Source organism: Hyla sarda, chromosome 1 (assembly GCF_029499605.1).
Source record: "Hyla sarda isolate aHylSar1 chromosome 1, aHylSar1.hap1, whole genome shotgun sequence".
NCBI lineage: Eukaryota > Metazoa > Chordata > Amphibia > Anura > Hylidae > Hyla > Hyla sarda.
Window position 1 is genome coordinate 265,157,188 of NC_079189.1, and position 13,588 is coordinate 265,170,775.

At 41.7% G+C, this 13,588-nt stretch overlaps 1 protein-coding gene across 15 annotated transcripts in view; it reads left to right on the forward strand.

Moving 5' to 3' along the window:
• PTPRS (protein tyrosine phosphatase receptor type S) overlaps positions 1-13,588 on the forward strand; it is a 784,683-nt gene that overhangs the window by 329,620 nt on the left and 441,475 nt on the right. For all 15 annotated transcript variants that reach the window (XM_056571644.1, XM_056571636.1, XM_056571669.1 and 12 more), the window contains 2 exons: positions 3,467-3,600; positions 5,166-5,310. In XM_056571644.1, the coding sequence (XP_056427619.1) occupies positions 3,467-3,600; positions 5,166-5,310 (279 nt within the window). The remainder of the gene's footprint in view (positions 1-3,466; positions 3,601-5,165; positions 5,311-13,588) is intronic.

The following is a 13,588-nucleotide window of genomic DNA, read 5'->3' on the forward strand; positions in this document are numbered from 1 at the left end:
CCTCCCAATAGTAGAAAAGTCTAAAAGTCCGGCACTACTGTTAGTTCACCTCCCTTTAGACATTTTCAAGCTCAAAAATAGAAGAGATATAGGATAGAAACCCTTTGGCTTCTCTGCAGAATTTTTAAAGGGGTACTCCGCCCCTAGACATTTTATCCCCTATCCAAAGTATAGGGGATAAGATGTCAGATCACCGCGGTCCCGCTGCTGGGGACCCCCGGGATCTCCGCTTCGGCACACGCCATCATTACTGCACAGAGCATGTTCACTCTGTGCGTAATGACGGGCGATACAGGGGACAGAGCAGCGTGACGTCATGGCTCCGCCCCTCATGACATCACGGCCCGCCCCCTTAATACAAGTCTATGGCAGGGGCGTGATGACCGCCACGCCCCCTCCCATAGACTCGTATTGAGGGGGGGCGTGACGTCACGAGGGGCGGAGCCGGGATGTAACGATGCTCTGGCCCCTGTACTGCCCGTCATTACATGCAGAGCGAACTCGCTCTGTGCAGTAATGACAGCGGGGTGCCGCAGCGGCAATCCCGGGGCTCCCCAGCAGCGGGACTGCAGCGATCTGACATCTTATCCCCTATCCTTTGGATAGGGGATAAGATGTCTAGGGGCGGAGTACCCCTTTAAATCGGCACTGTCAGATACAAAAACGTTTGATATGTTGTAAAGCATGCAAAACCAATAGGTTTTGCAATTTCTTTCATTCGAAAATTATCAGTATTTCATACTGAAAAAGCCAGTAAAACAACTGCCCCCCTGCCTGCTTGGACACATACTAGTGTTCCTGTGTCCATGCATCATCACCTATGTCATGGACACAGTTCCTTGATTGACAGCTTTGAGCGCAGGGCTCATAGCTGGAGGAAAAATCCTCCCACTGTCAGTGAGGACCAGCTGGGAGTTGTAGTTTTGCTAATGCTAGGGGAGATGTGAGCAGACAGCATACTGAGGGAGGGGGCGGAGACCTGCACATTGAGACCGCGCCCCCTCCTTTTGAGAGGAATTCAGACTAGTGAGCTAAACTAAAAGTGTAATAAAAAATAATAATAAAGGTGCTAGGCACATAAAAATTAGATGTACATGGTCAGGATTAGGTACTGAGTGATATATTTAAAAGAATGTTTTTTGTTGGATCTGACAGGTACACTTTAAAAGAATTTAAAGGAGAACTCCAGACCATAAAAACTGTCCCCCATAGGGCTGGAAGTAAAAAAATAAAGATGTACATACCTTCCTCCGCTCCCCCGGGGCCACCGGTAACCGGCTCCGATCTCCGCCGCTATCCACTTCCTGATTGCTGGTGGTCGGATGAATCAGCCAATCACCGGCACTTGCGGCCGGGGCCAAAAACGTCACACTGCCGCTCAGCCTATCGCCGGCCGAGTCAGACTGCGCTGTGGCTGGTTATTGGCTGATTCATCCGACCACCGGCAACCAGGAAGTGGATCGCGGCGGAGACCGGAGCCGGTTACCGGAGGCCCCGGGGGAGCGGAGGAAGGTATGTACATCTTTATTTTTTTTACTGCCGGCACCATGGGGGACAATTTTTATGGTCTGGAGTTCTCCTTTAACCTTCAGAAACGTACATAAAGTCCTTTTTTTTAGCTCATTTATTTTTAGCTTTAGTGTTCCTTTAAGGTGTATGATAAATGTAGCATTGTAGCACACTAGTAGCACACTAGTCAAGCACATTGTAGCACACTAGTCAAGCCTTTGGATACTGTATAGTGAACAGGCTATGGACCAAGTCAAGTCTCATCTAAGGAAAACATTTACACAGTGAGTTTGGCATTTGGAGTTTTATACAAAATGTATTTGGTGGTGCAGTTTTTTTATGATATAAGGTCTTATGGCAACTTGGGCTATGCTCTGCTATTCCACAACTTTGTGCTAGGCCATACTGGGATCAAAAATAAGCCTGGGCATTTTAGACTAAGCAGCCCATTTCAGTGTGACAATGTGAAGAAGGGGTCAAATGTCAATCATAGTTGGGTATAATAGGGTAAATAACAAGAGAGAAAAAAACATGTGCACTTTAAAACAAATAATATAGGTACTATATAACACCAGTAATTATTATCACCATACATATTATAATCATACTATTACTGGCCAAATCCTGTATACTGGGAACTACATTACCAATAATACCAGAATACATAAAGGAAATATCACTGTACATATAACCATCTAATGTTACTGACCAAATCCTGTATACTGAGACTAATAACTGATTACCAATAATTCCTACCAAGTATACAAGTAGGAATATTATCACCATTCATATTACCAAATCAAATCCTGTATACTGAGACCAGTATTACCAATAATACCAGTTCACAAGGAGAAATATTATCACCATACGTACTACCATCATACTGTTACTAACCAAATCATGTATACTGAGAGTAACATCATCAACCGTACCAGTATAAAATGAGGAACTATTTCCCCATACAGTGACCTTATAGTGGTAGATATCAGCTTTACACAGGCACTGCAGACGATATAAGTGATTACATACTATTACATTAGGTGACTCGCAGATGACGTCTTCTCTAATTGGAGTCGTTCACTTTCCTTTTTCTTCTCCATTTGGCCAAGACTGTCATGAAGATTTCTTCCGGCAACAACTCTTCTCCTCAGAACCTGCCAGACAAACATTTTAGGCTCCACACTTTTCCAGCACCTATAACGCTCCATACAGTAATAATAACCCCCTTGGTGTCCCACACAGTAAGTAGGTTGGGGAAGAGTAGGTAGAACCCCCCCCACGCCCCATTAAGTTGCTGGGTCACTCCAGTAAGTAGACAGGGCCCTTTACGTAGTTTTCACAATTATGCAGAAGTTGGTGTGTGCCAACTGTAAGTAGGTCTCCATGGTAATAGCTGCCCCTGTAGATAGTTTCTCCCTGTAGGTAGTAGCAAGCCCCTATAAGTAGGGGTAACTCCCTGTAGGTATGTCCACCTGTAGCCCCATGTAGTAGTAGTAGTAGTAGTAGCCCCTTTTAGGAAGTATTAGGAGAAGACAATGACTCTTTACTCAAATAGCCTAGCGCCACATTTAACTATAGGCACATCATTAAAGAGTACCTGTCATTAGAATAAACTTTTGACATGTCCTAGCGACATGTCAAAAGTTGTGATCGGTGGGGAACTGAGTGTTCAGACCTCAATCTATCAGGCAGGAGAACGACCCGGAATGGTCTGCACTGACGCACGGAGAGAGAAAATGTGTGTGTGTGTGTGTATATATGTATATATATATATATATGTGTATATATATATATATACGTATATATATATATATATATATATATATATATATATATATATAACTTTAAAGGTTATTTTGGGGGGCTTGTAATATTATTCTATGAAAAATGTAAGTGTATAAATTCAGATATTAACTATATCATGTTTACTTTGTTTTGTACAATAAAATCTTAACAGTCCCTGGCCAGCCTATGAATTTTAGAGCTGAAGCCAAGTCAGAAACCAGCATTAGCCTGACATGGAGTCCTCCTCGTCAGGACAGCATTGTGAAGTATGAGGTTTGTTACAAAGAGGGAGAACGAGGAAATGAGGTAAGTGTTTTTTTACTTTCATTAGATAATATATGCAGTCTATGTTGTGAAGAAACCCTGTATTAGTGGCTAAGGTAATACACTTGCACCTGTGACCTGCCCTCATACCACAATACTGTTTTGATATACTTAGTTGAGTGAAGATGCTTCTGTCCAGTGTTGTGGAGAGGATGTGTAGAGCATAGACATGCTTCTGCATAAGCTCCAGGTGAAAAATTCTGGAATGGTCAGTCCAGTGAGACCTAGTCACTTGTTCTCTAAAATGTTAGTCAGAACACTGCATTTGTACACAGTTGCTAGACAGATGTGGATATGGATAGAAAGTGGATTTTCAAGAAAGCCAAGTCAAACTTGAACTCTTACAATTACCTCCTTTGTGACCAAGCATCATACTTTCCTTGTGTGAAAAGATTCTGTGATCTGCACTGCCTTGGTTTGTGACTCCACTCTCCTGGGAATATAGATGTATCCCTGTGTGGTAGCAGTCCCTGTTAGCAAGCTCTGCTACATTAACTTCACCCATAGTTCCCTAACTCTTCAGTGAAGTAGACAATACTTGCAAATTTAGACAATATAGAAACCGGTAGTAACAGGTAGCTTTATTGTGACATTACAGGTGGTGCTTCCATGGCTTATCCATGCCTGTGGACACTAGCATGTGCAACAATCAGATAGGTGGCAGCTTACCTGATTGCTGTACATGAGAGTATTCACAGACATGAATCCCAATATAATGTCGCAATAAGGCTACCTGTTACACTGCTGAATTAGTTGACATATAAGCTGACTGTACTGATCTCTATTAAAAGAGATTTATCTGCATGAGTGGTCAGTGACTGACTGCTACTGCTGAACATATATGGTGTGGGCACCATAGAAGCCAAAAAGCAGGTGACACAATGTTAAACTTTAATCTCTATTGTACAAAACAATTGAAATAGTTATACTTTATTGTGCAAGTTCTTGTCATTTATACAGGTATCTAATTATTTGTTAAAAGAAAAATATTATTCTTAATTTAATGATTAAAAAGTAATTTTTCCACTTGTGTGACTTGAAGGTAACAAAGCGGACTTCACCATTATGTTAAAGGGGTATTCCAGGCAAAGCCTTTTTTTATATATATATATCAACTGGCTCCGGAAAGTTAAACAGATTTGTAAATTACTTCTATTAAAAAATCTTAATCCTTCTAATAGTTATTAGCTTCTGAACTTTTCTGTCTAACTTCTCAATGATGATGTCACGTCCCGGGAGCTGTGCATGATGGGAAAATATCCCCATAGGAGCTGCACAGCTCCCGGGACGTGAGTCATCAGAGAGCCGTTAGACAGAAAACAACAACTCAACTTCAGAAGCTAATAACTATTGGAAGGATTAAGATTTTTTAATAGAAGTAAGATTTACAAATCTGTTTAACTTTCCGGAGCCAGTTGATATATATAAAAAAAGTTTTGGCCTGGATGACCCCTTTAAATCAGTGTAATTACATAAATATTTTAATAATATATGTCATATATGTGCTTTGACATTTATAATAAGGAGTAATTGTATTTTTTAAACAGATAAGGAAGACATTTGATCCTGCAACATCTTATTTAGTGGAAGGCCTAAAACCCAACACAGAGTATATATTTCGCCTTGCTGCTCGTTCTAATCAAGGTCAAGGGGCTTGGACGACGGATATTAAAGAGCGCACAATGCAGTCTAGTAAGTGTCTCCTTCCTTTATAACAGGGGGTCAAGCTTTTTGGGAATAAATAAGAACACATATTTTTTTCTGTTTTATCAGTGGTAGATGAGAGTTTTTTATAATGCATTTTTTACATTTAATTTAATAACGATAATATATTTTTTAGATTATTACAAATAGCTCATACAGCCATATTAATCATCTATCATTGTATATATTTCGTATTCTACACATTGCAAGACATTTACTAAGACTGGTGTCCTACTTTGCACATTGTTCCTAACATATGGTGCACATTTGTTGAAAAATTACCAAACAGTACATAAGTGACAGACAACATAAAAAATCCTGCCCACTTTACCAGTACAATGATTTCATGAAAATGGCCTACCTCTCTAGTGTTCTATTTTTTCAGTATAGTTATACCAGAAAAGTAGTAGTTTCATTGCTAAATCTCTGAATTGCATTTGGTTAGGTAATAACAAAATTTGGCTTTCAAGTAAGGTGTTGGAATTCAATGTCCCCTCAAAATGTTCGCACAATGTATATGCAAAATCATAGAACGTTACAGAATCTTGTTATACCTTTCTTATTGGACTAACAGTATTTTGTAGAGACATGTTTTTTTTTTTCTGAGAAAAGAACACAGATTACATCACCCAAATATACAGGGAAGATACTGGACTGTTACCCAGAGTGTTGTGTGATTGTGTTGTCACATACACTGATTATCAACTCAATTGATACCAACACTCTGTATGTTAAAGGGGTACTCCAGTGGAAAACATTTCTTTTTAAGTCAACTGGTGCCAGAAAGTTAAACAGATTTGTAAATGACTTCTATTAAAAAATCTTTACCCTTTCAGCATTTATTAGCAGCTGTATGCTACAGCGGAAATTCTTTTCTTTTTTAATCTTTAATCTTTTTTGTCTTGTCCACAGTGCTCTCTGCTGACACCTGATTTCCGTATCAGGAACTCTCCAGAGCAGGAGAAAATCCCCATAGCAAACATATGCTGCTCTGGACAGTTCCTGACACGGACAGAGGGGTCAGCAGAGAGCACTGTGGTCAGGCAGAAAGGAAATTCAAAAAGAAAAGAATTTCCTCTGTAACATACAGCTGCTAATAGGTACTAAAAGGATTAAGATTTTTAAATAGAAGTAATTTACAAATGTGTTTAACTTTGTGGCACCAGTTCATTTAAAAAAAAAAGTTTTCCACCGGAGTACCTCTTTAATCTATAATAAGGTCTATATGTGTGGAATATACTTTCACTTGAAAGACCAAAATCCTCAATGAGTCCCAGGGCATAATTCATATACAATACCCTTCAGGGGAAAACCCCCTCCGGGAACCGTTCCCTTTTACTAGGAACTTTTATTATTCCATTGTTAAAAAGGATGCTATCCTATAGAACACACACTAATTGTTAAAATTTCCAGTGGTCACTTGTATATACTATGGTTTTCGGTCTGGCCAGAAAACCAGATACGGGGAAAAAATAAGCCGACTAGACTCACCGTTTGACTCCGGTCGGCTCATTAAAGTAAATGGATTTCGGTGCCGGTCCGGCTGGGGTAGGGGAGAGCCCAGTTCTCTCCTCCCTCAGCCGGATACGGCAGCCTTAGGCTGCAAACGTAATGTGAACGCAGCCTTACTCTAATGTATTCATTGCTCAATGTAGCTACTTTTTGTATAGGGGATTATTCTTTCCATGCTCAGGATTGGTGGTCTCTAACACCATCTAACACCCTTATTTTGGGTGTCTGATAGTCTCTCACGCCATCATTTTCCCTGAGTCACCCCAATTCCTACAAAAAGACCTATCAATTCTGAGAAATGTCTTCTCCAGTTTGGAGACAAGTGATCACTGTTTTGAAACAACAGCCTCCCTGACGTTTTGCCAGTTTCCTGGCTTTGTCAAGGCTCTATAAGGCTGCTTAGTACCCTTGACAAAGCCAGAAAACTGGTGAAAGGTTGGGGAGGCTAGCTAATAGTGTTTTAAAACAGTGATCACTTGTCTTGTGTTCTATAAGATAGCATCCTTTTTAACAATGTAATAATAAAAGTTACTTATTACTCAGTAGCCTCATAGACCCTAGCAAAGCAGGAAACTAGTGAAATGTACCTTAGGGATTGTATCTGTGAAGATGGAAACATAGCATGCAATGCACATGTAAAGTATGCCACAATCATTAATATTCTACCGTACCCTATATCATCTCCTACAATGGGTACCAGAGAAAAAACGTCAAATACAAACAATTAATCCCTCACTGCCAATCATAGATAGGTACTGATAGGTACAATCTCCTAAATTATAGGCAAAGCAAATACTTAATTAGTCACCGCTAATCTCTACTCAGTGCCATATTTGGTCACAGCAATAAAAGCAAATGAAAACCACCATGTGCATAACTGTGCGGAAAGTGCTATAGAAACTAACTACATAATGCTTGTATCATTTCTCGAGAAACTTAGCAGCAGGTGCTCCCCAATCTGGGCTGTTGTCCTCTCCAGCGTCTGAGCAGTTATGGGCTTGAGCTTTCCTATATATGTATGTACTCTCAATTATATTATATAACCAGTGCATGTTCAGCAATAACTAGCAGTAATCAGAGAAATTTGAAAAGTCACTACATCGGTATTAAAGGGGTTATCCAGAAATAGAAAAGCAGAGCTAATTTCTTTCCAAAACAGCTCAACATCTGTCCCCAGGTTGTGTGTGGTATTACAGCTTGGCTACATTCACTTCAATGGAACTGAGATGCAGAACCACACTCAACCTTGAGACAGATGGGGAATGGTTTTGAAAGAAATTAGCTCTGTTTTTCTATTCCGTTAACAAAGTATACATCAACCTTACAAGTACATGTGTCATCCTCTCATGTGGAACGCCGTAAGATCACGGACTGTACCTTTAGGATGGCGTAGTGTCAATTACACCTCCCTGCGATCACGTGGTGCGCTCCAAGCTGAAACGCTCTCCCATGTATTTCCGTCCCGGTCCATAATGAATTCAAACAGGACAAGAAATACATTCCTGCCCAGCGCACTGGTATGCAGGTGCGGTTCACCGTGGAGCTCATCACATAATTGGCAATACTGGGACTTGTCTTGCAACAGCTGGAGTCTCCGTTTTGGAAACAGTGTCATATGAGAATTTTTTTTTTATTTGGGGGGCGGGGGGGGCTCTGTGTAGGGGTATGTGTATATGTAGTGGTTTACCCTTTATTTTGTGTAGGTGTAGTGTAGTGGAGTGGAGTGTTTTTAGGGTATTCTCACACGGGCGGGGTCTACAGCGAATTTCCTGCTTGGAGTTTGATCTGTGGCGGAAAATTTGCTGCATCTCAAACTTGTAGCAAAAAACTTGCTGTAGACCCGCCCGTGTGAATGTACCCTGTACATTTACATTGAGTGGGAGGGGAGGGGCAAACCTCCAGCTGTTGCAAAACTACCACTACCAGCATGCCCTTTGGCTGTCCGTGCATGCTGGGGGTTGAAGTTATGCAACAGCTGGAGGCACACTGGTTGCAAAACACAGAGTTTGTTACTTAACTCAGTGTTTCTTTGCAACCAGTGTGCCTCCAGCTGTTGCAAAACTACAGCTCCCTGCATGTACGGTCTATCAGGGAGTTGTAGTGTGCCACAGCTGGAGGCACACTGGTTTCAAAACACTGAGTTAGGTAACAAACTTTGCAACCAGTGTGCCTTAAGCCATTGCAAAAACTACAACTCTGAGCATGCCATGACGACTGAAGGGCATGCTTGGACTTGTAGTTATGCAACAGCTGTAGGCATGCTACTAACACTCCCAGCATGCCCTATGGCTGTTCGTGCATGCTGGGGGTTGTAGTTATGCAGCAGCTGGAGGCACACTGGTTGGAAAACACTCAGAGTTCGTTACTTAACCTCTTAAGGACGCAGGGCATATGGATACGCCCTGCATTCCGAGTCCTTAAGGACGCAGGGCATATCCATACGCCCGTGGGAATTCCGGTCCCCACCGCTAGCCGGTTGGGGACCGGAGCCGGATGCCTGCTGAAATCGTTCAGCAGGCATCCCGGCATATCGCCCATGGGGGTCATTATGCCCCCCCATGTTGGCGATCGCCGCAGATCGCTGGACAATTCAGTCCAGCGATCTGCGGCGATTCCGGGTCAATCGTGTCTCCAGTGACCCGGTGACCCGGAATTACTGGCTGTTCGGGGCCGTCTCTGACGGCCCCGAACAGCCAGAGCCTGCAGGGGTGAGGTGGCACTGGTGCCACCTCACGATCGCCCTGATTCGTCGGCCGGATTACCGGCCGACCAATCAGGGCGCCTGCTGCGGGTGTCACTCCCGCACTCGCGGGAACTACAACTTCTAGCTTGCCTGGACTGTCTGGGAATGCTGGGAGTTGTAGTTTTGCAACATCTGGAAGGGCTACAGTTTGGACACCACTGCACAGTGGTCACCAAACTGTGGCCCTCCAGATGTTGCAAAACTACAACTCCCAGCCAAAGGCCGCTGCCTGCCGCCGCCGATCCCGGCACCGCCACGATCGCCGCTCCCGGCACGTGCCGCCATCTTCCCCTGCTCTGCCCCGACATCCAGGGGCGGGCAGAGCGGGGATTTCAACTTTAACCTCCGGCCCCCCATCCTTCCTAACGACCAATGACAGGGGATAGGAGCGAGGTGGCAGCTGCCATCTCGCGCCTTTCCCTCAGGCTGATTGCCCTGAGGGCTATCCCTCAGGACGATCAGCCGGGAACCCCACAAGTCCGTTTCATTAGTCAGTCACTAACTGACTGACTAATGACAACGATCAGCAGCAGGGGACCATTCTGATTGGTCCTCAGCTGCATAGTGTCATCGGTGAGCTGTTCAGAACAGCTGCGATGATGTTTCTATCACCATGCCAACGGACATGGTGATAGAAAATGTATTGGACGTTTATGAACGTCCATTTGCCTTAAGTTACAGGAAAAATGGACGTTCATAAATGTCCATTTGCAGGAAGGGGTGTCATCCTGGGATTTATTTATCTCAACTGTCATCAAAAGTTCCCACGAGATAAATAAGCGTCTCTTTTGTCTGCGAGGGGCTTTACCTGGTATAAATAGGTAAGACCTATTGCTGTTCAATGCGGATTTAAAGGCTGACCTCAGGACTCTGTCGGGGTACCCCCTTTCTTGAAATCTTTTCCTCAAATCGATGGATTGTGAAATAAATTCACTTGAGCAATATTGCCCTGTGGGGATGCCCATTTTGAGACGGACTGGATGTAGACTCTATCTTAGCACGTTGTTAGTTGCTGTAGGCTTTCTATAGATACTTATGGAAACGCCTCCTGTAGTGCCCTTCCTAATCATCACACCTAAAAAAGGTAAGTGAGTTACTTCAGAATGCAATCACAATCTCAATCCTATAGGGTTGTTGTTAAGAGGGAGTACAAAGTCATTAAACCCTTAAGGACCTGGCAAATTTTCACACTTTTTGGTTTCAAAGAAGTGAGGGGACCAATCCCGACTCAAGAGATCAAACTATATCAAGGTTAGCCAATACCCTGACATCTTCTAGCTCTGTTTCTACTTATACCAAATGATACACTTTCTTAATCTCCCTGTATACAAATGTTTATGCCATCTCAATTTTCTGAGAAATAAATTTAGTTCTTTTATCCAGAAAAAAAGTCAAATTTACTGACTGGGACAAAGGATAAACCCTTGGACAGTATTGACTCCTGTGATCAGACAGGATTTAGTTCTGGTCCTGTATAAATTAATTATGCAACGGGACAAAAATACATGGGAGAACGTTCCAGCTTGGAAGCGCACCACGTGGTTGTGGTGAGGAGCACCATAGGTGTAATGGACATTGCGTTATCCAAAGGAACGTTCAGAGATCCTACGTTAAGTGTCCCACATGGGAGGAGGACACATACACTTAATGTATACATTGTTAATACAGATGTAGTGACTTTTCTAATTGCTCTAATTACTGCTGAATTTGCACTTGCCATTATAACATAATTGAGAATTCAATACATGCTTTGTTTCCATCTTCACTGGTACCATTCTTAACAACTTAAATGTTATTTCATTTCCTGCACTGGTTCAGCAAACTCACACTCTTTGTTTTCTATTGTAGGCCATATTCAGTCATATGTTGTTGGTTAATCTTTTTTCCTATGCGTGTTGCTATTGGGGATATTTGGGCATATTTATTACATTTTAACCCCTTAAGGACGCAGGGTTTTTCCATTTTTGCATTTTCATTTTTTCCTCATCACCTTCTAAAAATCATAATGCTTTCAATTTTGCACATAAAATTCCATATGATGGCTTATTTTTTGTGCCACCAATTCTTCTTTTATCGCGATATCCCAATCAGCCCGACTGAGCTCCCGGGAAGCGTTTACTTTCACCCAGACGCGGCGGTCAACTTTGATTCTGAAGGGTTAATAGTGCGCGGCACAACGATCGGTGCCGCGTGTTGTTAGCCCAGGGTCCCAGCTATGAATAGCAGCTGGGACCGACCCAGTGTGATGCGCGGTCACGGTGTGACCCGGTTTTAAACAACAGGATCGGGCGTAGGGCGTACAGGTACGCCCTACGTCCTTAAAAGGTACCTTTCATCAAAAAAACTTTTGATTTATTATAGATTAATGTATGCAGAATAACTTTCCAATAGCATGTTATTAAAAAATATGCTTCTTTCTATTAAATTTTCCACTTTGAATAAATGACCACTAGGGGTCTCCCTACCAGTCCTTTTTTTTATAGATTTCAGAGTCATGCTGGAGTCCTAAATCTCAGACTGTAGCCGGGACACAGACAAGCTGAGTTTGTCTGTGTTCCGGCTGCAGTTTAAGATTTAGGACTCCTGAATGAGTCTGAAATCTATTTTTAAAAAAAAGGACTGGTAGGGAGACCCCTAGTGGTCATTTTTCAAAGTGGAAAATTTAATAGAAAGAAGCATATTTTTAATAACATGCTATTGGAAAATTATTCTGCATACATTAATCTATAATATATCAAAAGTTTTTTTGATGAAAGGCACCCTTTAAGAGGTTAAGGACGAAGCCTATTTTGACCTTAAGGACACAGCCATTTTTTGCAAATCTTACCACCTTCACTTTATGAATTAATAACTCTGCATTGCTTTTACTTATGAATCTGATTCCGAAATTGTGTTTTTGTGACATACAGTGGTCCCTCATGTTTCAATATTAATCGGTTCCAGGACGACCTATGGAAACCTGGTAATTGGTTCTGAAGCCGCCAAAATGTCATTAACCCCTTAAGGACGGAGCCCATTTTCACCTCTAGGACGAAGCCCTTTTTTGCAAATCTGACCACTGTCACTTTAAACATTAATAACTCTGGAATGCTTTTACTTATCATTCTGATTCCGAGATTGTTTTTTCGTGACATATTCTATTTAACATAGTGGTAAATTTTTGTGGTAACTTGCATCCTTTCTTGGTGAAAAATCCCAAAATTTGATGAAAAAATTTAAAATTTTGCATTTTTCTAACTTTGAAGCTCTCTGCTTGTAAGGAAAATGGATATTCCAAATATTTTTTTTTCGATTCACATATACAATATGTCTACTTTATGATTGCATCATAAAATTGACGAGTTTACTTTTGGAAGACACCAGAGAGCTTCAAAGTTCAGCAGCAATTTTCCAATTTTTCACAAAATTTTCAAACTCACAATTTTTCAGGGACCAGTTCAGGTTTGAAGTTGATTTGAAGGGTCTTCATATTAGAAATACCCCATAAATGACCCCATTATAAAAACTGCACCCCCAAAGTATTCAAAATGACATTCAGTAAATGTTTTAACCCTTTAGGTGTTTCACAGGAAAAGCAGCAAAGTGAAGGAGAAAATTCATAATCTTCATTTTTTACACTCGCATGTTCTTGTAGACCCAATTTTTTAATTTTTACAAGGGGTAAAAGGAGAAAATGTATACTTATATTTTTAGCCCAATTTCTCTCGAGTAAACACATACCTCATATGTCTATGTAAAGGTTTCGGTGGGCGCCGTTAGAGGGCTCAGAAGCGGAGGAGCAACAAGGGGATTTTAGAGAGTACGTTTTTCTGAAATGGTTTTTGGGGGGTATGTCGCATTTAGGAAGCCCCTATGGTGCCAGAACAGCAAAAAAAAAAACACATGGCATACCATTTTGGAAACTAGACCCCTTGAGGAACATAACAAGGAATAAAGTGAGCCTTAATACCCCACAGGTGTTTCACGACTTCACGATGTAAAAAAAAAAAAAAAAAAAAATGTCACCAAAAT